Below are 25950 nucleotides of genomic sequence, written 5' to 3' on the forward strand. Positions count from 1 at the left end.
TTGAAACGCTCATTTATTTACGTAACTCCATCACAAAGTAAAACACATTATATAGATTAATTAAATCCAGACTTCAAGCCTTTATTTCTGTTATATTGTTCTACTTCCGGTGAACGAAAACACAACATTTAAGATTACAACATGACATCAGACCAATAAAAAACATGTTTTAATACAGAAATGTGATTTGTAATACCTGCTTAAAGGTTATTTTTCGTAAGGTACTTTTTTTCTGAAATGAGCCACATCAAAACCTGATTCTGATTTATTCAATATGATTTTATTTTTAGCTACACCTTCATAAAGTAACATTAAACCTTTTAAAACACGAACTTAGATAAATAACATCACTCAGTATTTTCAATCAACTCCAGCAATTAGTCTTTAATCAGGTAGAATAAAAAGGCTTTGTGTCAAAATTTTGAAATATCACAGAAACATTGTTAAACTAATTTCACTAAATGTTTGGCCAAATTCTAACAGTTCAGGGCTTTGAAAAACGGCAAACTTTTTATTACTCTTTTCCCCACATGCTGCTTTTTGTGTTGAACAATATTAGGAAAAACATGAAATTAATTTGAACATTATTGTATAACAGTGATAAAGATTGCAACTGTCCCAAATGTGTATCCCTTCATCACAATGATCCCATCAGCTCATCTTTGAGCTTCCTAGGATTCAACATCTGCAGCTAACTCTGCAACTAATCTGCAAAAAAAAAAAAAAAAAAAAAAAACAGTTTCTCTTTCAAAATAATGCAAGTTTCAGTTTTCTAACCGAAATTAGTGCTTTACTCCAGAAACATTTCCTGAAGCTGAGGTATTTTCAGGAATAATTCAGTCACAGTAAATAAAATTGTGGGTTCAGATCCCAGCCTGGGGCTTCTCTGCATGGAGTCAGCAGGTTCTCCCTGTGCATTCATGGGTTCTTTCCAGGTACTCTGGCTTCCTCCTGGTCCACAAACATGACTGTTGGGTTAATTGATTAATAATTGCTCTCAGGTGAGAGTGTGCATGGCTGGTTTTCCTTTATCTCTGTGTTGGAGGAAGGCATAAATATATCCATTGCTGCATAATTTGGCTTTGAAGAACTGCTTTTTAAGTTCTAAATATTACTAATTATAGGAAACCTTATGTCAGTTATTGTCACCCTGAAAGTGTTTTCCTACACAAGCAGCTTATTAGTTTTTCATGCACTTGCACCAGACGACCAGCAGAGTATGGGGAGACCCACTAAGTGGTTTATAAGGACTCCATCTACAGCCCTAAACTCAAGGAATGAGCAGACACCGACCACAGGATGGTTACAGGTTGTATTTTATTGTAGCATTAAATATCTGATATACAGTGACGTGAAAATCCCCTAAATGATTGAGGCTGCTCCGTTTACAGGCGGCGCAGAGACTTCCTGGAAAACACTGAAGAGATAAGAGCACTTTATAGAGAATAAGAGCGTAAAGGAAGGCTGCAGACGAGCGCTGTTCTCACACAGCCTTCCTTTTACAGCTTTACACACCAGGACACAAACATCACCGACTCCTCAGGCTCCATGAATGAGGTAAATGTTGCCTCAGCATTTTATACAAGCAGAAGGATTAACATCAACTTTTTAGTTCACTGACCAATGAAAGGCTTTAATCTGTGAAATGTTGCTGACTGAACTCATTTAAAAGGACTTTTTATCCTGTTCTGGGAATAAAACCTAATAGACAGCGTGTGCTTACTTAACATTTTCTAAGGACTTATATTTTCTTATTAAAATCCATAAACAGGACTTTTTTGGGAGGGGGAGAGGGGGTAATAAAGTGCTTTATGTGACTGAGTGTCTGCTGACAAAGAGTTAATTCAACCTTTTTATTTGGGTTAAAACACCCAAAGAATAAAACACTAAGTAACTAGAAATAAGCTTATTAAAGTACAGGAACTCCCTTTTCATCATTGTTGTCCTTTTGCTGATATTCGACTCTTTATAATGATTCACGTTATGTCTATTAAAAAAAAAAAACATGGTGATGAAAGTGGGATAAAACGTGAGTTAAAGTCCGGTAGCCAATCAGAAATGGACGTTTGATTTTATGATCTGCTACTGTGGTGAGAAATGTTAAAATTGTGCCAACCTGGAGAGATTCAGCTGCTCAAAGGCAAACATCACCTGCAGGGCAGAGTTTCCTCTCTGGGCTCAGAACACAAATAAAAGTGAGACTAAAGGACAGAAACACGACAAAGTTCTGGTGGTCCGATGTGGCTCAGCGCTTCACAAACACGTTTGCTCACAGCAGCTCCAGCGTCATGCATAAATAAGAGAGCGAGGCGGTCGGTGGGCAGGAGGAGCCGTTCGGTCCGGCTCTCAGTTCTGGTAGAGCCGGATGCGCTGGCTGATGCTGCTGCGGCACAGAGGGCAGTTCTGCAGGGCGTCGCTGCACACCTGGCAGCAGCAGACGTGGCCACACACCAGGAAGATCACCTGAGCCTGAAGCACAGAGACCAGTTAAACGAAAACTGGACCATCCAGAACCGACTCACCGCACGCTAACTCTGTCACCAGCAGGACACAGAAAACACACTGCAAAAACAGAACTAAAAATAAGTACCATTTTCATGAAATGAGTGTATTTGTCCTTGATTTTAGCAGGTAAATAAGACTATTTGCCAATGGACTAAGATTTTTCCACTTAAAACAGGAACAATTCATCTCCATCATCTTATTTCAAGTGCATGATGTCTAATTATCTTATTTTAGGGGTAAAGATACTCATTTCATTGGCAGATAATCTTATTTACCTGCTCAATTCAAGGACAAATAGACTAACTTTGAGAACATTTTACTTATTTTTAGATCTGTTTTTGCAGTGCATTAAAGAACTGGGAACGATGACCCAGCGGCGCTCTGTAGTCTCCATCAACACGTTTACACTCGTTTAATTCACCTTTTCCAGGTTTAAACGACTAAACATGCAAGGATTTAAAAAAACGATAACTTGATGAACAAGTTTGACTTTACTAATGATCTCCTTTAATCCACACAGGGTCAAAACTCTGAAAGGAAGTCGGGTCTCACATATTTGCCAGAATGACTCTGAAACGTGTTGATGGCTGCAGAGAGCAGCTGCTGAGGCATCAGTTATATAATAACAACAGAACGGACTGAACAGAAACGCCTGCTAGATTAGATTAGATTAGATTCAACTAATCTAATATAATCTGTTAGGCTGCTGACATCAGACCAACTACTCATTTCTGACGAGAACGGGATGAAGGCTGGAGAGATTCGCTCAGAGAAGTCATCCATAACTGAGGACAGTCAAAGTCTAACTCACCCCAGTCTCCATGCAGACCACACACTCTGAGCTGCCGGGTCCCTCCACGGGTGCAGGGGCCGACGGGGTGACGGGGGTCCCTGGGGTCGCGGGGGATCGTGGCGGGCTGGGGGTGTGCGTGGTGGAGGGAAGAAATGGGGAGGGGGGCGGTGTCGGAGCAGTGGGGCGTACCTCCTCTCCCTTATGGACAGCTTTGCAGGCTCCTAGAGAGCGACAGAGGCAGGTTAGTGATGAAGAGGAGGCCCTTCATCGGTTCAGATTAGGGCTGCACAATTAATCGCATTTGCAATATAATCACAATAAAAAAAAAAAACATTTTCCAAATGGCAGAGGTCTGCAATTATTGGCTGTGTAACAATTAGTGAATCAGAAACGTCATAAAGGCGTCGGTAAAATGTTTAAAGTGGGTTTAATCCACATGGATGCAGCAGCAGTGAGATAATATAATTATAATATTTGTTTTAGAGTTTATATAATCATATATAATCAGTATGATTATATAATCATTGCTTTTTACCAGAAACTTTTAGGAATCTCACCACAGCATTAAGTTCTGGTCAATTAGTTTAATACATAGACGTGTTTGTTGGTTGAACTTTATGTTCAAGAAGGATTGACGTCCAAATAATTAAAATCTTAAGATTAATCGAAACATTAAAGGTTCTTATTTTAAATCGTAATTGTTTACAAACATCTTTATCTAGAGGCAATTTTTGTTGCTTGTGGTTAATGCAGAGAAAAGTCTAAATCAAATCGCAGTTTTGGTTGAAATATATCGTAGTCAGAACTCAATCATTTCTACTGAGAGTTGAGACGCAGCGGCTCTTTTAGCACCTGATCTGCACAGCGATGAAACAGATTGATTTGTTGTTTGTATGTTTAGAAACACATGATAAAATAAACAGAGAAAAAAACTCACTTTAAATCGCAATATAAAGATAAAAAAGTTGCAGTTAGATTATTTTCCTAAACCGTTGAGCCCTGGTTCAGTTTGTGTTCAGCTTATACTGAGAGCAGGAAGGTTCAGGCTGGTGGAGCTGCAGCTTCTCCGCCTCAGTCGGGGTCACATACCTGCAGGCTGGCGCTCCCGGGCCCAGCTCAGCAGCGCCTTCTGGATCCCAGCTTCACTGATGCCCAGCTGCAAGACAAGAAGTGCAGCTGCTGATACCTGTGGAGGTCAGGAGTTTCTCTTCCTGCTAAATCAGCTGAGCTAACAGAGGGAAGGTGGAACCATGATCTCAGGGACCGACCTTCTTCAGGTCTGCAGCCTGCATGTGGCGCAGCGCCTCGGTGGTGATGTGATGATGGGCCAGGGTGGGCAGGTGGTGCTGGGCCGACATTCTGCACATCATGTTGACCAGCTCCTTCTCCAGACCCGCCTCCTGCAGGGGAACCCGCTTTAGAACATGGACTCAGAACCCTGAGAGCTCATCGTGCGTTAAACTCCACCTGCATGCGCAGCGACAGCGGCTTGGCGTCCAGCAGGCGCTGGTACTGAATCATCCAGTAGTTCTCCTGGTTGGAGTCCGACTTCTTCTCCATCTCCACCTGGGAAATAAAACACAAAATGCTTCTCTAACGTCCCGTTTCCCGTCTCAAACTTCCTGCCGGGCTTGGACCCGCCTGCTCACCAGAACCTGCAGCAGCTCCTGCTCCCTCTGGTCCCTCTGCTTCAGCAGCTGCTGCAGCAAATCGCCGAGGGCGGTGCGCTGCTCGCCCAGAACCTCCTGCAAGCAGACAGAGTTCTGAGAAAAGGCTGCAGCTAAAAGGTCCAGACCCGACCAACACAAGTTCTTCAGAACCTCCTTAACCGGGACAGAACATTGCAAAAGTATTCCTACCAATCCTCTCCTTGCCCCAGCCGGTCAGATTAGGCGCACTGGGTTTTATGCTGGTGAAGATTCTCAGTCATCATGGTCATTCCAAAAAAACAAAGCAACTGGACTTGTTTTCCGTAGCTGAAGATGTTTCTCTTCCTCTCCAGGAAGCTTTCTCAATTCAAAAAGTCTGGAGTAATGTGGAGTACCAAGCTTTATACTACTGCCTAACAAAGGCCTGTAATAGCTTAGATAATTAATCCTATAGCTGTGTTGTAAGTTTTTGAGAGTTTCAGAGTCCTCTGCTAGGTTTCAACTCTCAAAAACTTACAACACAGCTTTAGGATTAATTCCGGCCAGTCATCACCTTAACTCTCACCCTCATTCGGGTGATCAAAGCATCGTTCCTTTAAACCAGGGGTGTCAAACATACGGCCCGCGGGCCGGATCCGAACAATTTAGTCCGGCCCTGTGGCTAAATGCATTATCATTATTTAAAAAAAAAATAATGATTTTTTCTTCCAGTGTCCTGTCTGGCAATGTGGCAATAAGATGCCACAAAGAGCTCATCAGATTTGACTTTCACAAGTGAACAAGATAAAAGGAAGAGAATGATAAAACAATTATTGAAAAAAACATGTACTTCATTTAATTGAAAATAGGCAGTTCCTATATTGTCCACGCGGGGCGCTGTGTTTTAATTAGCAGATTAAGCTTCAGGTGTGGAAAAATTCAAATCATTTCTTAATTTATATCTGTTTGATGTATTTTGTCATGCAGGACAGTGTTTTTAAGTTCCAAAAAATGTGAATAAATGTTTTTCAACATTGTCCAATCACTGTGATCAGTTCTTATGCATAATGCACAAGTAAATGTTTAACTGAGTAAAAGTATTGTTGAAATTGCACATACTTTTCTTAAAAACGCTGAGGTTATTCATAATATATTGTGTAAAAGTGAAATTCATTTAATATAAAAATCAACAACAAGTTCACTTTTATTAGTTCTATTTAATCTTGCAATGAGTTAACTCGTGTGGCCCTCTTGAGATCAGATTAAGCTGAATGCGGCCCCTAAACCAAAATGAGTTTGACACCCCTGCTTTAAACCAAGCCAATAACGACCTTAACGACTCCTCGTTACAGAGGAGTGGACCAGTTTCTGTCCAATCTGCTGGTTTAATGTCTTTAACCGCCCATTACTAAGGGGTGGTCCTGTTTCTGTTGAATCTGCATGTTATCTAAGCCACTACAGGCCTTTGTTTGCCAATTGTATAAAGCTTGTTACTCCACATTACTCCAGACTTTCTGAATTGAGAAAGCTTCCTGGAGAGGAAGAGAAACGTCTTCAACTACGGAAAACAAGTCCAGTTGCTTTGTTTTTTACTTTTTTTGGAATGACTGGGTTTTATGTGCGGGTATCAGAGTAAAGGGGCAGATTATAATAAAAGAACATAAAACTGTGACATAAAACCCGAGGAAAACAGGTGGAGGTCTGAGGGCGACACCATGAGGGAGGAATTCATGGAGGATGGATGTTTGCACGGCCCTGATGGATGATGCAAAAACTCTGGCATGGAGCAATGAAGCGGGCCAAGAGGAACCGAGACGAACACATGAAGGCAAATAAAGAAAGCAGCAGACCCACCTGCAGGTTCTCAGCATCCAGACTGCGTCTTTTAATCTCCAGTTTAGTCAGCTGCATGAGTTCGGCCTCTATGAGCTTGATCTGAGGACAGTGGAGACGCCACATGCGGCTTTAAATCAGGCTGAGTGAGCTGATGAAATGGATCCTGAGCTACAACACGGTTCTGCTGGCACCAGAGCTGGACCCACACCGAAAACAGAAGTGGCTGAACCGGGTTATAAAGGCTGTGGGTTCAGCTCTGGTTGACCTCCACGGCTACATGGAGGCAGCGACGACCTGAACTGTGAGTAAAAATGATTCAGATTGTGAGGAAAAATAAAACATTAAAATGATCGGCACCGTCGGCGGCTCACACACCTGACTGCGGATGTAACCGTGGACCGCGTCTTTCTGCAGCTGCAGAGCCTGGAACGCAGCTTTCTGCATCTCCTCCTGCAGAGAGCAATGAGAGCAGAGGACGCTGTGACCTGGTGGGACCTTCGCTGCACCAGAGCGCCCCCGACAGGAACACCTTACCTCCTGCAGGATCTGAGCGATGGCTTTGGATTTGTCCAAAACCTGGAGCGACAGCATCCGCTCAAACTTCCTGTCCAGAGTCTCCATGCTGCTCAGAGGAAAACAGCTTTGGTTTCTGGTTATCGCTCTCTAACAAAAGGTCGTTATGAAACTAAAATACAAACCACATACTAAGAAAAATATTCAATACCATTACAGACACCACAGCGACATTTCTGACCAGAAAATATGATTAATTGCAGTGTGACAAACTCAACTTAATTATGAAAGTGAGCGACAATTCAGGCCTTATTTAGAGAAATATATAATTTACGTGTTAATATCCTTTATGGATGCAAGTATTTTATTATAATTGCTTATTTTTAATGGGCTACTGTGTGCTTCCACTAGCCTGTGAAGTTACCCATTTTATAACTGAGGGACAAATACAGGAATAATTTGAACAAATATATATTATGATCATTTAAACTAAAATAATTTGTGTTGCTTGGTTCTGCTCGAATTATCTGCTTCAGTCTGGCTCCACCAGAACCTGTGTTATTATTAGTCACATTAGCCTCCAATACTGTTACAGCTAAACAGAGGAGCAACAGAACCAAGCCAATGGAAGCAAAACAGAACCTGGTCATTGGGCTACCTGGGTCCATCCTGCTAATAGTCAGACAAATAACGCTAGCTTATGTCATCTAGGTTTACTACTTCACTGTTGCAGATACAGGAGCTTTATGACCTTTTAATGTTGCTCTGAAACATCAGTGTCTTAGCGTTAACTTGTAGAGTTAGCTTGAAGAGTTAGCTTGCAGCATTAGCTCATAGCATTAGCTTGTTGGGCTAGGTTCTGGGGTTACCTTGTTGGGTTAACTAGTAGCATTAGCTTGTAGGATTAGCCTGTAGGGTTAGCTTGTACCATTAAATTGTAGCATTAGCTTGTAAGGTTAGCTTGTAGCGTTAGCTCGTAGCATTAGTTTGTTGGGTTAGGTTGCGGAGTTACCTTGTTGGGTTAACCTTACAATAGCTTGTAGCGTTAGCTCATAGCATTAGCTTGTTGGGCTAGGTTGTGGGGTTACCTTGTTGGGTTAACTAGTAGGATTAGCTTGTAGGGCTAGCTTGTACCATTAAATTGTAGCATTAGTAGCGTTAGCTCATAGCATTAGCTTGTGGGGTTAGGTTGCGCAGTTACCTTGTTGGGTTAACTAGTAGCATTAGCTTGTAGCATTAGCCTGTAGGGTTAGCTTGTACTATTAAATTGTAGCATTAGCTTGTAAGGTTAGCTTGTAGCGTTAGCTCGTAGCATTAGCTTGTTGGGTTAGGTTGCGGAGTTACCTTGTTGGGTTAACTAGTAGCATTAGCTTGTAGGATTAGCCTGTAGGGTTAGCCTGTACCATTAAATTGTAGCATTAGCTTGTAAAATTAGCCTGTAGGGTTAGCTTATCGGTTTAGCGCAGCTAGCATGCGGTATTCTGCATTTTGTTTTTTTTCTGTGCATCCGCCTCATAGGAGAACTTCCTTCAAACAACACTTTTGTGTTTCTCTTGTCGACAAAAACACTCTTGTATGTGTTTCTGGTTGAACTTGACATGTGAGAATCTTTAAATAATAATTTTTTTGCATCAAATAAATCAGAATATTGTTTCTTTAGCCAGTCCTGGTCCTAAATAAGTTGCAGATGTAATGTGTGCTATCAAACCTCCTGTAGGCCTCAGAGACCAGACTCTGTCTGCGGCAGTCACTGGCCTCCTGGAGGACGCACATGGCGTAGCTGTCTGAGAGCATCTTCTGCATGGCGGCTGAAACCAGAAGGAGAACCGGACTCAGAGGAAGCGTGGAGCAGAGAAGGCCAGGCGATACGAACGTCACAAAAACCAGAAATGGAGATTTTAAAGCGGTCTGAATTATTCATTTTTCAGGATTTAGGAAATACTTTCAGGGCTTTGTTCCCACATTACTGGAAGACACTGCAAGTATAAAGCTGTTAACAACATTATTATTAATAACAAGGAAACACCATGGAGTTCATTAGAGGTTCAGTTTTACAATCTTTATGGAATTGGGAAAATTAATAAATTCATAAAAGATCTCCCCACGGGCCTAAAGCTTTAATGGGTCACAGAAAGTTGGACCGTACCTGACCCAGTTTTCATTTTGATCCTTTTTTCTAGTAAAGTTTCTCCTCTGCTCCTCAGAAAAGGTGGGAATAACCATGGCAACCAGTAAACCCCGCCTCTTTTCTGCCTCTGGTTCCTACGTTATTACGTAGTACAGCAGCTTCTTCTTCTTTCTAATACCAAACCAACATGGCGTCCGCTTATGGTCCTGAATAATCTGATCTGATGAACGTCAGAACCGGGTCAGAGGTTCTGCAGAGTTTTCTGTTTCCAGAACAAAAACACTTTTAAGCCAGATAAATGAAACTAATTAAGTGCTGCTAATGTTACAAGACGTTATAGAAAAAGATAAATATCTACAACAGGAAACTTCTCATTTCTTAAAATCCACTATTTTATTTTTCTAGGTTTTAAAATAAATAATAAAAAAAGGATGAATGCATTTGTTGGTATTTGTGTAACAAAAAGCAAAGTTTCCAGCCTAATGAAGAGAAAAAGTGGATCTAAAATGAATTATTTGTACCTTTAGTCTGATTGTGATTATTCCATGATAATCATTTATTATATGGATATCTGTTGGTTCTTTATCACGTTTAGCCAAAGCTGTTAAGAAGCACAGCGGCGGCTGCAGAACCCGGTTTAGTTTAGAAGAGGTTTAGAGGAAGTGCTGCGGCTGCATCAGCCTCTTTCTCACGTTCTCTGAAAGCTTTAATGCTCGAAGCGTTTCTCTATTTCAGCCTGAGTTCCTCTCCGTTTTGCTCGGTGTGAAGGAGCAGAAGGAGCAGAAGGAGCAGAAGGAGCAGAAGCATAACCTCCTACCTGCTACGTCCCTCCTCCGCAGGGAGCTGGCCTCCTCCTGGGTGATGGCCGTCAGCTGCTCCATTCGGATCCTGGCGGTCAGTGGAAACAGATTAAAATCTGATTTATTCATTTAGAAGCAACCATGACGGCAGAAACATAAACTATGAACTAAACCCTCAGACGTTCTGCTTCTTGTTATTTTTCAGGATTTCTGCTTTTTCACACCGGTCTGTATTTATCCTTCTCTTACAGTGAATATCTGACAGCATCGTGTTTTTATTGCTCTAATCTAGAAGCATCTCGTTGCTAAGTGCTCCGTTAATATGCAGCTAAGTGGAAACAAACCGGATCTCCATGATGTCTCCACTCACCGTTCCTCCTCCATGGCCTGAAGGAACTCTGCGCTCTTCTTCTGCCTGCAGAAACATTCAGACGATCAGCGGAGGAGGAGGAGGAGGAGGAGGAGGAGGAGGAGGAGGAGGAGACCTGCGGCTCCTGACGGCGGCGCCTCCTACCTGCTGTTGTCCATCAACATGCTGCTGATGCGGCCGCTGATGTTGTCCTCGGCCTGACGGACCTTCTCCAGCACCAGCTGCCTCTCGGCCTCCTGCGCCCTCTGCTGCAGGCTGAAGCCCTGCTCCACGCGCTCCTGGTCCTGCACAGACACCAGCCTCAGCTTCTTACAGTCCTTTAGAACTCCAGAACATCACGTCTGGGCTCCTTAAACATGAAATCCAGCGTCGGTGCAGCGGAGCATGGAGGAGATCAGCCTGTGGTTCTGCTCAGATGTTCTGGAACATCAGGAGGCCTGGATAGCAGCCTCTTTTCTTTTTAGACCCGTTTTATTTAAGCAGTGGTGCCATCTGATCAGCTTTTGGTACCGTTGGCCGTGTGGGCCGGCACCACGTCCTGCTGCAGCGCCTCCATAAAGCTGCTCAGCATGAAGAGCTCTGGAACGTGCCGCTAGACGGCTGCATTGACTTTGCACCAAACGTTTTCCTTCCACTAAACTTTCCACCAATGCAGATCCAGCTCCATCAGCAGGGACCTCCTGCACTGCAAAAAGGGAACTAAAAATAAGTAACATTTTCTTCAAATGGGTGTAGTTTTCCTTGATTTGAGCAAATAAATAAGATTATTTGTCAACGGAATGAGTAGCTTTACCTCCAAAGATAATTAGATATCCTCCACTTGAAATAAGATAGATAGAGATGAATTGTTCCTATATTAAGTGCAAAAATCTTATTCCATTGGCAGGTAGTTATTTATCTATTCAAATTAAGCAAAAATGCACTAATTTCATGAAAATGTTACTTACTTTTAGTTCCTTTTTTGCAGTGTGTGACTCCTATAATTCTGTGTAACACGGTCATATTATAACGTCTCCGTCATCAAAATCTTTTTTTTTTTTAAGATTTTGATGTAATATTCTACTTTTCTGAAAACCTGTTGTATTTTTGCTCACTTTAAAGATTTAAATATCTAAGTAGATTGTTTTTTTTCAATGTACAGAGAAACATCTGTACATTAATGAGAGAAGGAGGCGCCCTTCTCCCTGCACAGGTCACAAGTCAGAGGTCAGAGGTTACCTGTCGCACTGAATTCAGGATGTTTTCCTTGTGGGAGTTGTTCATGAGGAGAAGCTGGGTCGTCTCCCGGTGTTTCTCCTCTAGGTGGCGCTCAACCGCCAACTTCTCCTGCAGCTTTTGCTCCTGAAGGAGAAAACCAGGCAGACAGTGAATGAAGCTCTGTGGACGGCGGCATAAACATTAATTATTATTATTATTATTATTATTATTATTATTATTATCTACAGGCTGGTTTGTTCTGATAAAAACAGCGTAAGAGTGTCACGAACCTTTTTCCTCTCATAGTCGCTGAATTTACTCTGCAACAGAAACAAAGGGCTGAGTGAGACCTCCACCTCTGAAGCCTCGGCTCAGATCAACACTCACAACCAGGAAAAAGGCTTTAGCTGCTCTAAAACACAGAATTTAGGGGTTCTGTGTGACCGATGAACATAAAGTAGAGCCAAATAATGAAGTGGAAGGTTTTCACGTTTCTGAACAGCACGCAGAGCATTGGCAGCCGGCGCCTGGAGTCTGGACTTTGACTAGGCTGTTCTAACCCATGAATCTGCTCTGATCAGAACCATCCCATAATATCTCAGTCAGCAGGTTCAGGCTGGTTCTCCTGCTGGAAGAAGAACCTCCACCCCAGGCTCAGGTGTCCTGCAAGATTTACTGTAATTTTCAGACAGTAAAGTGAATTTAAAATCCTTAAATTTTCTCAAATATTGATGGTGCTCCTTATCTATGATCACCGTTGTGCTGACTGAAATCTGTTAAAATGTGTAAATACAACTTTGGTTAACAAAGCTGCTCCTCAATGGATATTAGGAGCATTACGGTACACTGTGTCTCTACCTGAGGACCCCTGAGCTGTCTACAGACTGCCTGACTGTAATGTCTAAACTAGAAGTGCATTCATGTAGCAACAATAAACCTAGTAAGTTAATTTAATATAAAGTTTATTTTGGCCTCATGTTAGAAACAGGGCAGCGTAGTCCACATGATGATCAGAACTCTGGGAGGTTCTGTAGAACCTGACCCTGATGGAAACTGGACCAGAACCTCCTCCCTGACCCGTCTGCTGGGTTCTCTGGTCTCCATTACGCTGGATGTTCTCTGATGTTCTCTACAGAACGTCTGAGGCCAGAACCAGAACATAAATCTGACGTGTGAACCACTGAGGAGGTCCTGAAGGACTCTGGCTGCATGTTTGGGTCGATCAGAGTAAAGGAGGCTAACAGACCTGCCAGGCCTCCTCCAGACCGTCCAGACAGTCCGAGCACTGGCCGCCGCCGCCGTCGCTCTCCAGCACGGGCAGCAGGTACTGAGACGGAGCGCAGTACTCCTCCCCCAGCTCTGCGGAGAACACCAAACATCACGTTCTCTCCAGGTTCTGCTGCAGCGTTCTCTCTGCAGGAGCCGGCTCCTTACCGCTGCACAGGAAGCGCTGGATGCTCTCCGTTCCCTCAGCGCACACGTCTGCCGGCGGGTAGGTCATGGCGGCGGCGTCCAGCGTGAAGCTCTGCCCCCCCACACACACACACACACAGTCAGTCCCAGCAGCGTGGCCACGGCGTGCAGCGAGCAGCGAGCGGCGAGCGCAGACTCACCTCCAGCGTGCGGACGTAGGCCAGATGTGTGGGCAGCTGCAGGATGGCGTTATCACTGATGTCCAGAGTACGCAGGCTGCTGAGGGAACCTACAGCCGGCGGCAGCTCACTCAGACAGTTACCTGATGGAGACATGAAGGGAGGCGCATGAAGGAGGCGCATGAAGGGAGGTGTTTGAAGGGAGGTGCATGAAGGGAGGCGCATGAAGGGAGGTGCATGATGGGAGGTGCATGAAGGGAGGTGCATGAAGGGAGGCGCATGAAGGGAGGTGCATGATGGGAGGTGCATGAAGGGAGGCGCATGAAGGGAGGTGCATGATGGGAGGTGCATGAAGGGAGGGGCATGAAGGGAGGAGCATGAAGGGAGGTGCATGATGGGAGGTGCATGAAGGGAGGTGCATGATGGGAGGTGTATGAAGGGAGGAGCATGAAGGGAGGTGCATGATGGGAGGTGCATGAAGGGAGGTGCATGAAGGGAGGTGCATGAAGGGAGGTGTATGAAGGGAGGAGCATGAAGGGAGGTGCATGATGGGAGGTGCATGAAGGGAGGTGCATGATGGGAGGTGCATGAAGGGAGGTGCATGATGGGAGGGGCATGACGGGAGGCGCATGATGGGAGGTGCATGATGGGAGGTGCATGAAGGGAGGTGCATGAAGGGAGGTGTTTGAAGGGAGGTGGAGGTGCATGATGGGAGGTGCATAAAGGGAGGCGCATGAAGGGAGGAGCATGAAGGGAGGTGCATGATGGGAGGTGTATGAAGGGAGATGCATGATGGGAAATGCATGAAGGGAGGCGCATGAAGGGAGGCGCATGATGGGAGGTGCATGAAGGGAGGCGCATGAAGGCAGGTGCATGAAGGGAGGCGCATGAAGGAGGCGCATGAAGGGAGGCGCATGAAGGGAGGTGCATGATGGGAGGTGCATGATGGGAGATGCATGATGGGAGATGCATGATGGGAAATGCATGAAGGGAGGCGCATGAAGGGAGGCGCATGATGGGAGGTGCATGAAGGGAGGTGCATGATGGGAGGTGCATGAAGGGAGGTGCATGAAGGGAGGCGCATGAAGGGAGGTGCATGATGGGAGGTGCATGAAGGGAGGCGCATGAAGGGAGGTGCATGAAGGGAGGTGCATGATGGGAGGTGCATGAAGGGAGGGGCATGAAGGGAGGAGCATGAAGGGAGGTGTATGAAGGGAGGAGCATGAAGGGAGGTGCATGATGGGAGGTGCATGAAGGGAGGTGCATGATGGGAGGGGCATGAAGGGAGGTGCATGAAGGGAGGCGCATGAAGGGAGGCGCATGAAGGGAGGTGCATGATGGGAGGTGTATGAAGGGAGGCGCATGAAGGGAGGCGCATGATGGGAGGTGCATGATGGGAGGTGCATGAAGGGAGGTGCATGAAGGGAGGTGTTTGAAGGGAGGTGGAGGTGCATGATGGGAGGTGCATAAAGGGAGGCGCATGAAGGGAGGAGCATGATGGGAGGTGCATGAAGGGAGGCGCATGAAGGGAGGTGCATGATGGGAGGTGCATGAAGGGAGGCGCATGAAGGGAGGTGCATGAAGGGAGGTGCATGATGGGAGGTGCATGAAGGGAGGGGCATGAAGGGAGGAGCATGAAGGGAGGTGCATGATGGGAGGTGCATGAAGGGAGGTGCATGATGGGAGGTGTATGAAGGGAGGAGCATGAAGGGAGGTGCATGATGGGAGGTGCATGAAGGGAGGTGCATGAAGGGAGGTGCATGAAGGGAGGTGTATGAAGGGAGGAGCATGAAGGGAGGTGCATGATGGGAGGTGCATGAAGGGAGGTGCATGATGGGAGGTGCATGAAGGGAGGTGCATGAAGGGAGGCGCATGAAGGGAGGCGCATGAAGGGAGGTGCATGAAGGGAGGTGCATGAAGGGAGGTGCGTGAAGGGAGATGCATGAAGGGAGGCGCATGAAGGGAGGCGCAGGCGGACTGAGAGAGGCTGGAAGTGAAGCCTCACCCTTCAGGTTGAGCGTCTGCAGGAGCTGCAGCCTCCCGATGGACTCAGGCAGGGCCTTCAGACGGTTCTTCTCCACATTCAGGATCTGGCAGGGAGGAAGCAGACAGTGAGGAGGAGGAGGAGGAGGAAGAGGAAGAGGAGGAGGCACTACAAAAACAGAACTAAAAGTAAGTGAAATTTTCTTGAAATCATTGTATTTTTCCTTGATTAGAGCAGGTAAATAAGACTATTTGCCAACAGAATGAGATTTTGCACTTAAAACAGGAACAATTCATCTCCATCGTCTTATTTCAAGTGCAGGATGTCTAATTATCTTATTTTAGAGATGAATTGTTCCTGTTTGAAGCAAAAATCTCATTCCATTGGCAAATAGTCTTATCTGCCTGCTCTAATCAAGGAAAAATACAATGATTTCAAGAAAATTTTACTTATTTTTAGTTCCCTTTTTGCAGTGGGAGGAGGAGGAGGATGATGATAATGAGGAGGAGGAGGAGGAGGAGGAGGAGGAGTTACCTGCAGCTTGGTCAGGTTTCCGATATCCTCAGGGAGACAGCTGAGCTTATTCTCATGCAGATCCAAAACCTGAGGAGCAGAAAGAACCGGATCAGCTGGGAGAGGAGACACTGAGGAGGAAGAGAGGAGACGCTGGATTCTCTTCATCATCCGTCCTCTACTGATCCGAGGCTCGGACCTGAGAAGAACCGGTCCGAGAAGAAACGGATTTCTCTCCAGCTCCTCCTGAGAGGAAGAGAAATCTGATCCCTGCAGGAAGTTCTGAGTCAAAACCAGAACCTTCCACGGAGATTCCTGCTCAGATCGAGAACCTGAGCTGGTTCCGTTGATCGAGAAGCAGCAGATCAACTCTGGGTTCCTGGTCGTCCATCTGACGGAGAACCCGGGAACCTCGTTTCCAGAACCTGGTTCCTCTTCATCATCTGGATCTTCAGGTAGCGCTGCACGGCTTCTGCTCCGTACGGCAGCTCCACCGCCTCCTGCCGTCGTCAGGGTTTTATCTGGACTTTTCTCTTAGTTTGTTTTTTCTAGATGCTGGAGAACCGAGGAGCCAGACCGGGTTCAGAGGAACTGAGGATCCAGACCGGGTTCAGAGGAACTGAGGATCCAGACCGGGTTCAGAGGAACTGAGGATCCAGACCAGGTTCAGAGGAACTGAGGATCCAGACCAGGTTCAGAGGAACTGAGGATCCAGACCAGGTTCAGAGGAACTGAGGATCCAGACCGGGTTCAGAGGAACTAAGGATCCAGACCGGGTTCAGAGAACTGAGGATCCAGACCAGGTTCAGAGGAACTGAGGATCCAGACCGGGTTCAGAGGAACTGAGGATCCAGACCGGGTTCCAAGGAACCGAGGATCCAGACCGGGTTCAGAGGAACCGAGGATCCAGACCGGATTCAGAGGAACTGAGGATCCAGACCAGGTTCAGAGGAACTGAGGATCCAGACCGGGTTCAGAGGAACTAAGGATCCAGACCGGGTTCAGAGAACTGAGGATCCAGACCAGGTTCAGAGGAACTGAGGATCCAGACCGGGTTCAGAGGAACTAAGGATCCAGACCGGGTTCAGAGGAACTGAGGATCCAGACCGGGTTCAGAGGAACTAAGGATCCAGACCGGGTTCAGAGGAACTAAGGATCCAGACCAGGTTCAAATAAACTAAGGATCCAGACCGGGTTCAGAGGAACTGAGGATCCAGACCGGGTTCAGAGGAACTGAGGATCCAGACCGGGTTCAGAGGAACTAAGGATCCAGACCGGATTCAGAGGAACTAAGGATCCAGACCAGGTTCAGAGGAACTGAGGATCCAGACCAGGTTCAGAGGAACTAAGGATCCAGACCAGGTTCAAATGAACTGAGGATCCAGACCGGGTTCAAAAGAACCGAGGATCCAGACCAGGTTCAGAGGAACTGAGGATCCAGACAAGGTTCAGAGGAACTAAGGATCCAGACCAGGTTCAAATAAACTGAGGATCCAGACCGGGTTCAAAAGAACCGAGGATCCAGACCGGGTTCAGAGGAACTGAGGATCCAGACCAGGTTCAGAGGAACTAAGGATCCAGACCAGGTTCAAATAAACTGAGGATCCAGACCGGGTTCAGAGGAACTGAGGATCCAGACCAGGTTCAGAGGAACTGAGGATCCAGACCGGGTTCAGAGGAACTGAGGATCCAGATCGGGTTCAGAGGAACTGAGGATCCAGACCGGGTTCAGAGGAACTAAGGATCCAGACCGGGTTCAGAGGAACTGAGGATCCAGACCGGGTTCAGAGGAACTGAGGATCCAGATCGGGTTCAAAAGAACTGAACATCCAGACCAGGTTCAGAGGAACTGAGGACCCAGACCGGGTTCAGAGGAACTGAGGATCCAGACCGGGTGCTGGACAGGAACGCAGCAACAGACGGTGAAGGCTGATCAGCGCGGACTGTACCTTTAAGGTGGACAGGCAGCTGATGTCACATCCTTTGGGCAGCAGGTGTTTCAGCTCGTTGGTGTGGAGGATCAGCACCTGGAGGAGATCAGGGTTATTACAGCTGATCCAGATGCTGCATGTCTGACGGCTCGTTCTTCTTCTCCTCACCTTCTTCTGCTGCACCTTGCAGATGGAAAACGCCTTCGACGGCACCTGCAGCACAAACAACGCGTCACTTCCTGTCTGCTTTCTGCTGCACTGAAATCTTTTAGATCACCAAACTAATTTAAATATAAACTAAAGAGAAGCGAAGTGAAAACAAGCAGCAGCTTCCAACCAATGATTTCCTTCATTAAGGGAAAAAGATCCAAACCAACCTGGTCCTGAGTTAACGGCTGCCTACACCTACAATCATTCTTTAACGGCATTATTACACTCTCCATGGGAGAGATCCTCATTTTCTACTTATTCATCAATTCAATTCATCAATCATTTATTTATTAGTTCATTTTTTGATTTTAGTCCAGTTAAGAACTCTGTGTAAAAGTTTTTATTGACCGATTTATTTTTTTAAAAACTTTAACATGTTTAATCTCCTTCATTTTATTGTAGCCGGCCTTATCTTTAAGGCAAAGATGTTTATTAATAGACGACTTTCATTAACAAAGTGAAACATCACGTTAACAAAGGAGTAAATCCTGGACTAGATGTCTTTTATTTCACTGGATGGATTTTCATCACTAACATTCACAGCTTCATTGTTTCTATTCATGCATTAATAAACACGCAGAAAGCAGAAAATCACAGTAAATTGTTTCTATTAATAATAAGAAATAAACAAGTCCTTAGGAGTTTCTGATCTAAAGTCATTTTGTCCAACTTTTCTAAAGCTACAACTAGAATAACTTAAAGTTTTGATATTTCATTATTTTTATAATTCTTGATTTTAGCATTATTATTATTGAATATCAGTATTTCTATGCTGTATCTTTTTAAATGTTCATTTTCTGTGTTTTCACAGTTCTCCTACTGACTTATTTTTCTAATCATTTAGTGAGTCGTGTTAAATCCCCTGAGTTCTCTGAGGTTCTGATCACAGCAGAGGTCCGTTTGCTTTGTCTGTTTGTAAAAAAAGGGAACCGACTGTGATGCGGTTCCTGTTCTGGGTTTCTGACTCAGTCACATATTCTGCTGACCGGCCCTCGCAGCGTCACAAACGACCAGAATAATGAGGTTTAAAGGAGAAATAAACGATAAATGCTGCATTTCTACAGCGCCAGCCAGATTCACACATTCAGGCAACCTGGGCTAAACATGTGATCAACATGTGACAGGAGGAAGCTGGAATCAAACCCACAACTTTCAGGGTGCAGGATGACCACTGAGCCGCAGTCAACCAGGTCCCTGATGGTGTCTGCCGTTATGTCTAAGCGTGGAAATCAGCAGCCGTATCGCGATACGATATTTAACGACATCACAAAGTCTGTTACAATTTCTGAACGACGCAAAACTTCCAACTCTAATTTTCTATTCATTAATGTTCCACATTTCTTCTCTTGCATAACACCACCTTTACTTCAACTTCAAATAAAAAATATAGCCTATATGATTAATATTAAGTTAGGTTGGCACAAATTAAACACCTACAAGAAAATCAGTGTCAACTCATTTTTAGAAGGATGGGTGAACAATGCTGGCAAAAAGATTAATATATTAGTTATTTCAATAACTCCCACCATCCCATCATTAATTGTATATGTTGAATACAGACAATTAATACTTTAGTTGATTAGGGTTAAACAGAAGATTACCTAGTAACTTAACCATGCGTGATTAAACTGTATTTTCATTCTTCCTCATGATTTGCTGCCACCTCAATTTAATGCCTGTCAGGTTTCACCTATAGACACAAAATCAATACCCCCCGGTGATAAATGAGTGAAGCGTGAGATTACAGTTTTAATTGTATTTTTCAGAAATTCTCTGCCACTAACTTGCTCTTTCTGCAGTAACAGCATTATTTCATTTCATTAATTATGCTTTAATATTCTCCATATGCCTACGTTAAAGACATCCACGCTTCTCAGAGGGTGATGTACCTCTGTCTGTGTCAGAATTTCCCCATGTGGGACAATTAAAGAAATTCTTATCTAGAACAAACAGACTAAATGAAAGTCTAAAGTCCTGATCCAGCCCCTATCTTTGGATTTTCACTAAAATTTGTTGCAATTCTCTGAATTATGTTTTTTTCCCCAGAAGGTCCACCAGAGTTGGTTTTTACTGGTCCAGCAACAGAAAACAGCTCATCTCAGCCTGAAGAGCCGCTTTGAAAAATTAATGAAGGAAGAGTTCAACATCTGCGTTGCTAGCTGTTCTGCTAACTCTGAGTAGCTGCTAGCTGAACTAACCAAGCTAGTGCTAAACCAGACCATGCTAGCAGCTAACCCAACTCAAGCAAGCAGCTAACCCAGATCAAGCCAGCAGCTAACCCAGATCAAGCCAGCAGCTAACCCAGATCAGGCTACCAGCTAACCCAGAGCAAACTAGCAGCTAATCTAGATCAAGATAGCAGCTAATATAGATCAAGATAGCAGCTAACCCAGTGAAAGCTAGCAGCTAACCCAGATCAGGCTAGCATCTTATCTAGATCAAGTTGGCAGCTAGCCCGGATTAACTAGCAGCTAACCCAGATCAGGCTACCAGCTAATCTAGCTCAAGATTGCAGCTAACCCAGATCAGGCTAGCATCTTATCTAGATCAAGTTGGCAGCTAGCCCAGATTAACTAGCAGCTAACCCAGAGCAAGATAGCAGCTAATCTAGATCAAGATAGCAGCTAACCCAGAGAAAGCTAGCAGCTAACCCAGATCAGGCTAGCATCTTATCTAGATCAAGTTGGCAGCTAGCCCGGATTAACTAGCAGCTAACCCAGATCAGGCTACCAGCTAATCTAGCTCAAGATTGCAGCTAACCCAGAGAAAGCTAGCAGCTAACCCAGATCAGGCTAGCATCTTATCTAGATCAAGTTGGCAGCTAGCCCAGATTAACTAGCAGCTAACCCAGAGCAAGATAGCAGCTAATCTAGATCAAGATAGCAGCTAACCCAGAGAAAGCTAGCAGCTAACCCAGATCAGGCTAGCATCTTATCTAGATCAAGTTGGCAGCTAGCCCAGATTAACTAGCAGCTAACCCAGAGCAAGCTAGCAGCTAATCTAGATCAAGATAGCAGCTAACCCAGAGAAAGCAAGCAGCTAACCCAGATCATGCTAGCAGTTTACCCAGATCAGGCTAGCAGTTTATCTAGATCAAGATAGCAGCTAACGCAGATCAAGCTAGCAGCTAACCCAGATCAAGATAGCAGCGAACCCAGATCAGGCTACCAGCTAATCTAGATCAAATTAGTAACTAACCCAGATTAACTAGCAGCTAAAGCAGTAAAGTGTTTTCATCCTCACCTCTGTTAGTTCACATCCTGAGATGTCCAGGATGTCGTCCGCTCCTTCTTGATTTGACTGCAGAACAGGCGGGAAAAGACCTGAATGAATTCATGTTTCCAGCAGGAATCACCGTGTGCTGATCTTTCCAGGCCTCCACCATCCCCACCCAGCCCAGCGACCCGCTCCCTTCTTACCCAGTACAGCTGATGCTCCAGCCTCTTCTGGGAGTCCTCGCTGGGCTTCCTCTTCCTGAAGAACAGAGGCATCCTGAATCCCACCTGACCTGCTGCCCCTCCAACTAATCCCTGGAGCTGGTCCAAGGGGACCGGCGGACAGGCTGGAAGTCCCTCAGCTTTACGGCAAAACCCAAACAGAACCAGGTTAAACAGCCTGGACTGCCAGATCCAGGGTGGAGTTTCATCCACCCTGGATCTGGGAGTCACAATAAATCAGGACATTTCTTGTATAATTTAAGCCTTTCTGCAGACGACACATTTCACTGGCATGTTTGCTGCAAACCTAAAACTAAGATGATTAATCTTTTTATAACATAAAGGGAAATAAAACCTGCTGCTGGTACATTGATAGCATTCAGACAGAAAATGAATGATGCAGAAAAGCAACAGGCCTGCTGCATTTTTCATTATTTATTAACATATTGTTGGTTGATGCATTTACTGGCCCAGAACGGTGGGAAATCTTAGATTTTATGTATTTATTGAATTTGTATAAACCCTCCTGTGCCTCTGGAGAAATCCCACAATAAATTCAAGCTTGTTCGTCTAATTGTTGTTTTTAAACATAGTTTGAAGTTTTGTAATCCCTCCCTGGGAGGGTTTATGCTTCAAATAAATCATTAACATCCCAATTTAATGTGACCTTTTAGGACGAAGGGATGGAAACTGTTGTTTCTGATGCTGGAGACAATCAACGACTGTCTGTTCAGAGTTAAACTTAACAGAGTGACGTGAAGTGGATTTACCTGTTCAGGTAAACAGAAATATAACCCAATCCTTCAGGGATGCATTTTCATCTGATTGCAGCTCAGAATGAGACGTGAAGCTACTGAAGTCAGAGAATGATCAGTAAACAGAATGGATGGAAGATGGGAGGATGCTGCTGCCACATTTTTAGTCAAATGCTGCTTTAAATTCATTATAATTGCCACGTTAAGTTAGCTGTGTTTCTGCGCTGGTTCCGCTACGCCTTAAAAACCCAATTAACAGCATAAAACCATCCCAGCAGAACCAGGTCGGGCTCCAAGTCTGAGGAAGATGACGCTAACCTTCCTCATTACAGTAAACGCACGATGCTAACAGAGCTAGCATGTCAGAATCCCTCAAAACGGCACAAACACAACACGTAACGAGTATTTAACGATATAATAAATCTATTTTATACTCACAGACTCGATGTTGGTGTGGGTTTGTTTTCCGTTTCACTTATTTAACAGTTAAAAACCTTGATTCGAGGAGGGTTTTGGTGTTTGCTAACCACTAACAGCTATAAATCGGTTAATGCCGCTGTCAGAAATAACATGAATCTTGATAAAGTTAAGTCTCAAACCAGTCGGATGGTAAAGTTAGTTAAGAAAGCAACGTTTCCACGCTAAACTTTGGCAGGGTGAGCCCCTTCACTCAGCTGATTTTTTTACGGCAACCCCGTCCAAGAAACTGTCTGCGCCTCTACACGATTCTTTACGGCCCTTAGCAGCGTCTTATTTGCTAACAGCGGAGACAAGTCCGCCATATTTTGAGTGGCAACGTCACCCGAGAAATCTGATGTGAGGCTTTTTTTTTTTCTTGAATAAAACATGGAATGTTGAATGTATTCATAGCAAATTGTAATCATCTTTTAAAACTAATAATTAAAACGCACCCGTACACACTTAACTTATTTTACGTCAACCACACTCAACACAGCCCTGAGCTGTGGATCAGCCTTCCGGTTAGCGCAGGAGACATGTTGCATTCCAGTTGCCTCGGAAAACGAAAACAACAGCTGGAAATTGGGTAAACCAGAGTAAAAACCGTTCCACTTAACACAGTTGTAAAATGGGAAATAAATTAAATACAATAAAAGTGAAAAAAAGTTATTTGTTTAATTCTGGAGAAACATTTACATGCTTGCTGCTAAACTCTCCAAAACAATAATGAGAGACTCCGTGTCTGTTAAAAGCGTTGCAGTTAACAGAGACGGAGAAGTTGTGAATAAAATAAATAAATATATATATATATATATATATATATATATATATATATATATATATATATATATATATATATATATATATATATTAAACTAAAGGCTACCATTCCAATAAGGTGATGGCCTCTTAAACCTCTTTTAAAGCTGTACTCTTCACAGGCAAACACAACTTCCAATTTGTTTGGTTCGGAGTTCCAGCCACTACACGTAACATTGATTTTAGATACACAAGTTCTATCACAGCTTACTGTTGTTGATGCGAAGAGCGGCCACGTTGGACCCACCAATAGACCTTAAAGATTTCTCAGACTTTCCGAGTCGACAGTCCGACTTTAGCAGCCGTTACAGTTGATCTTTCCGATCAGAAGCTGGGACTTCCGAGTCCAACTGCAAATGGAATGCAACAACACTACTGATGTTTTTAAAAGGAATTTCAGGAATAACATTTATAGCAGTTGCATAGTGATCACAATTAAATTTGGGGTTTTGTTTTTCAATAATATTTATTTTGTTTAGATTTATCAATTAATTATTTGTCTAATTTTATTTCAGTTTATTACTTTTGAATCTATTCTCCTAGAATCATGGCATCCACCTTCTTCATCCACGTCAACATAACTACGTCTCCTCACACCTTAACTCCCCAAAACACTTCTGTTAAATTCACATTTCTATATGTGTTACGTTTTAAATGAATCCCGTTTTTATCCTGTGAAAAGTACTTTGTGCTGTCATCACAGATAGATAGATAGATAGATAGATAGATAGATAGATAGATAGATAGATAGATAGATAGATAGATAGATAGATAGATAGATAGATAGATAGATAGATAGATAGATAGATAGATCATCTATGACTTTTTTTTTTCTTTTCATTTTTTTTTTCCCCCCAGTGTCCTGTCTAGCAATGTGGCAATAAAAATTGATATCTTAATGCCAGATGGAGCTCGACAGATTTTACTTTCACAAGTGGAGCAAACAGCTTTCGCCATAATGCTCCGCTTGATTTGTGCGTGTAAATAGCTTTATTGTGATTCCTGCAGGGAGAATTTCAAATTATATGGACACTACAATGGGAAAGTAGGAGAGTAAAAGAAAAACAAGAAGAGAAAAAAAAAGAGAAAGAAGAGGTGAAAGAAAGAAGAGATAAAAGGAAGAGAATGATAAAACTTCCTCTGTCTGCTCCATCACCTGGAAAGAGACACAAAAAGAACAGCACAACCAACAGACATAAAGCAACAGATACAATCGTGTAACACCTTGATACCATTGCTAAATCATATGTATTATTATTTAAGCTGACATGTGTAATGTGATACCTAAAAAAGAAAGTAAAAGAAAGTAAATAAATTATAGCCTTTCTGTATCTAAGTGAACATTTAATACCTGGGACCCAGCACCTGTGGGAGATTGTGAGAGTGCACTAGTTTAGGTGAAAATTATCCAGAAGGAAATAGCTCAATAGTGATTGTGGAGAACCGAAGACCCACCTTCCCTGAGCACAGAGGCAGGGGTCAGGGAACCCATAACCCCGGACTCCCAAAGGGCCCCCCTCATCTATGACTTTAATATAAATTGATTAATATCTCAAGCAATAATTTAGATATGAACATTTTTTGTGTATGTACAGAAATCATTTAAACATTTATGTCAGTGTTTATTTTCACATTACCGTTTTATTTAATATATCCAAAATCAAAATATTACTTTGACAAATTAAGTGTTTGTTGAATTGTAACACTTTTGGTTCTATTGTTGAAATAATTAAACAAATAATCAATTGATTAATGAAATAATTAAAACATACTTTTGATAAATAATGGAATAACACTTTTTATTCATGATTACCACATGTAAATATTCAGTCATGGTTTTCATAGATTACTGAAACTTTTAAATAATTGTAGATGAACGTCTTTATTTTAAACTAGAATTTCATGTTTTATTTAAAATATCACATATTTAGTCTTATTCGGTTATTGAATAGGACACTGAACAGATTTATGATTTTACCATGATTTGCTTCAGCGTGGCCTGTTTCGTTTACAAGATGTCTTTGAATGCACCACAAGAAGAATGGGCGACCGTAATAGGCAGTGTAGAGGCGCAAACGTTTATTACGTATTCTTCCAGGTTTTGCGATCAAATCAATCATAACAAACAGATGCTGCGTTCATGTTTCCTCGTAAATAGACTTCTGAAAAAGATGTCCCGCCCGAGTTCCATTTCAAATATAAAATTTATCAGCAGCACGAGTTTAAATTAAAAAGTATTATGTTGTATTCTGATATGGGCACCATATAGTTTTAATAGAATTGCTTGACAGGGATTTAATGATGAAAAACCAACAAGAACAACAAACTGTTTCTTCAGCTGAAGAAAACCTGCCGGTCTGTTAGCAGTGGCCAGTTAATCACTTAGGATGTGAAGGAAAGTTGGTGTGAATTTTAAGATATATATTTTTGACTTCAAAGACCCTTCAAAACAAGTCATGTTACAATGATTTATAAATTCC

The 25950-nt window shown here is 43.5% G+C and overlaps 1 protein-coding gene across 3 annotated transcripts; it reads right to left on the reverse strand.

The window, feature by feature from the left end:
• Positions 1–1300: 1300 nt before the first annotated feature.
• lrsam1 (leucine rich repeat and sterile alpha motif containing 1) lies at positions 1301–22915 on the reverse strand. Of its 3 annotated transcripts, none has more exons than XM_021311116.2 (26): positions 22631–22915; positions 22208–22287; positions 21420–21577; positions 21244–21300; positions 17959–18003; positions 17809–17886; positions 15881–15949; positions 15368–15452; positions 13384–13505; positions 13205–13295; positions 13017–13129; positions 12061–12090; positions 11792–11914; positions 10718–10857; positions 10574–10618; positions 10221–10291; positions 8984–9083; positions 7297–7384; positions 7138–7212; positions 6781–6861; positions 4948–5043; positions 4766–4864; positions 4567–4698; positions 4388–4454; positions 3317–3519; positions 1301–2469 (listed from the first exon to the last, which is right to left on the reverse strand). In XM_021311116.2, exons 3-26 carry the CDS (start codon positions 21489–21491, stop codon positions 2347–2349), a joined length of 2205 nt encoding a protein of 734 aa, XP_021166791.2. In that variant the 5' UTR covers positions 21492–21577; positions 22208–22287; positions 22631–22915; the 3' UTR covers positions 1301–2346. The 3 variants fall into 3 exon arrangements, with proteins under 3 accessions (XP_021166791.2, XP_021166790.2, XP_012708992.2); XM_021311115.2 differs by having other exon boundaries at positions 22208–22290; XM_012853538.3 differs by lacking the exon at positions 22208–22287.
• Positions 22916–25950: the final 3035 nt, after the last annotated feature.

This window comes from Fundulus heteroclitus, chromosome 8, assembly GCF_011125445.2.
Source record: "Fundulus heteroclitus isolate FHET01 chromosome 8, MU-UCD_Fhet_4.1, whole genome shotgun sequence".
Classification (NCBI taxonomy): domain Eukaryota; kingdom Metazoa; phylum Chordata; class Actinopteri; order Cyprinodontiformes; family Fundulidae; genus Fundulus; species Fundulus heteroclitus.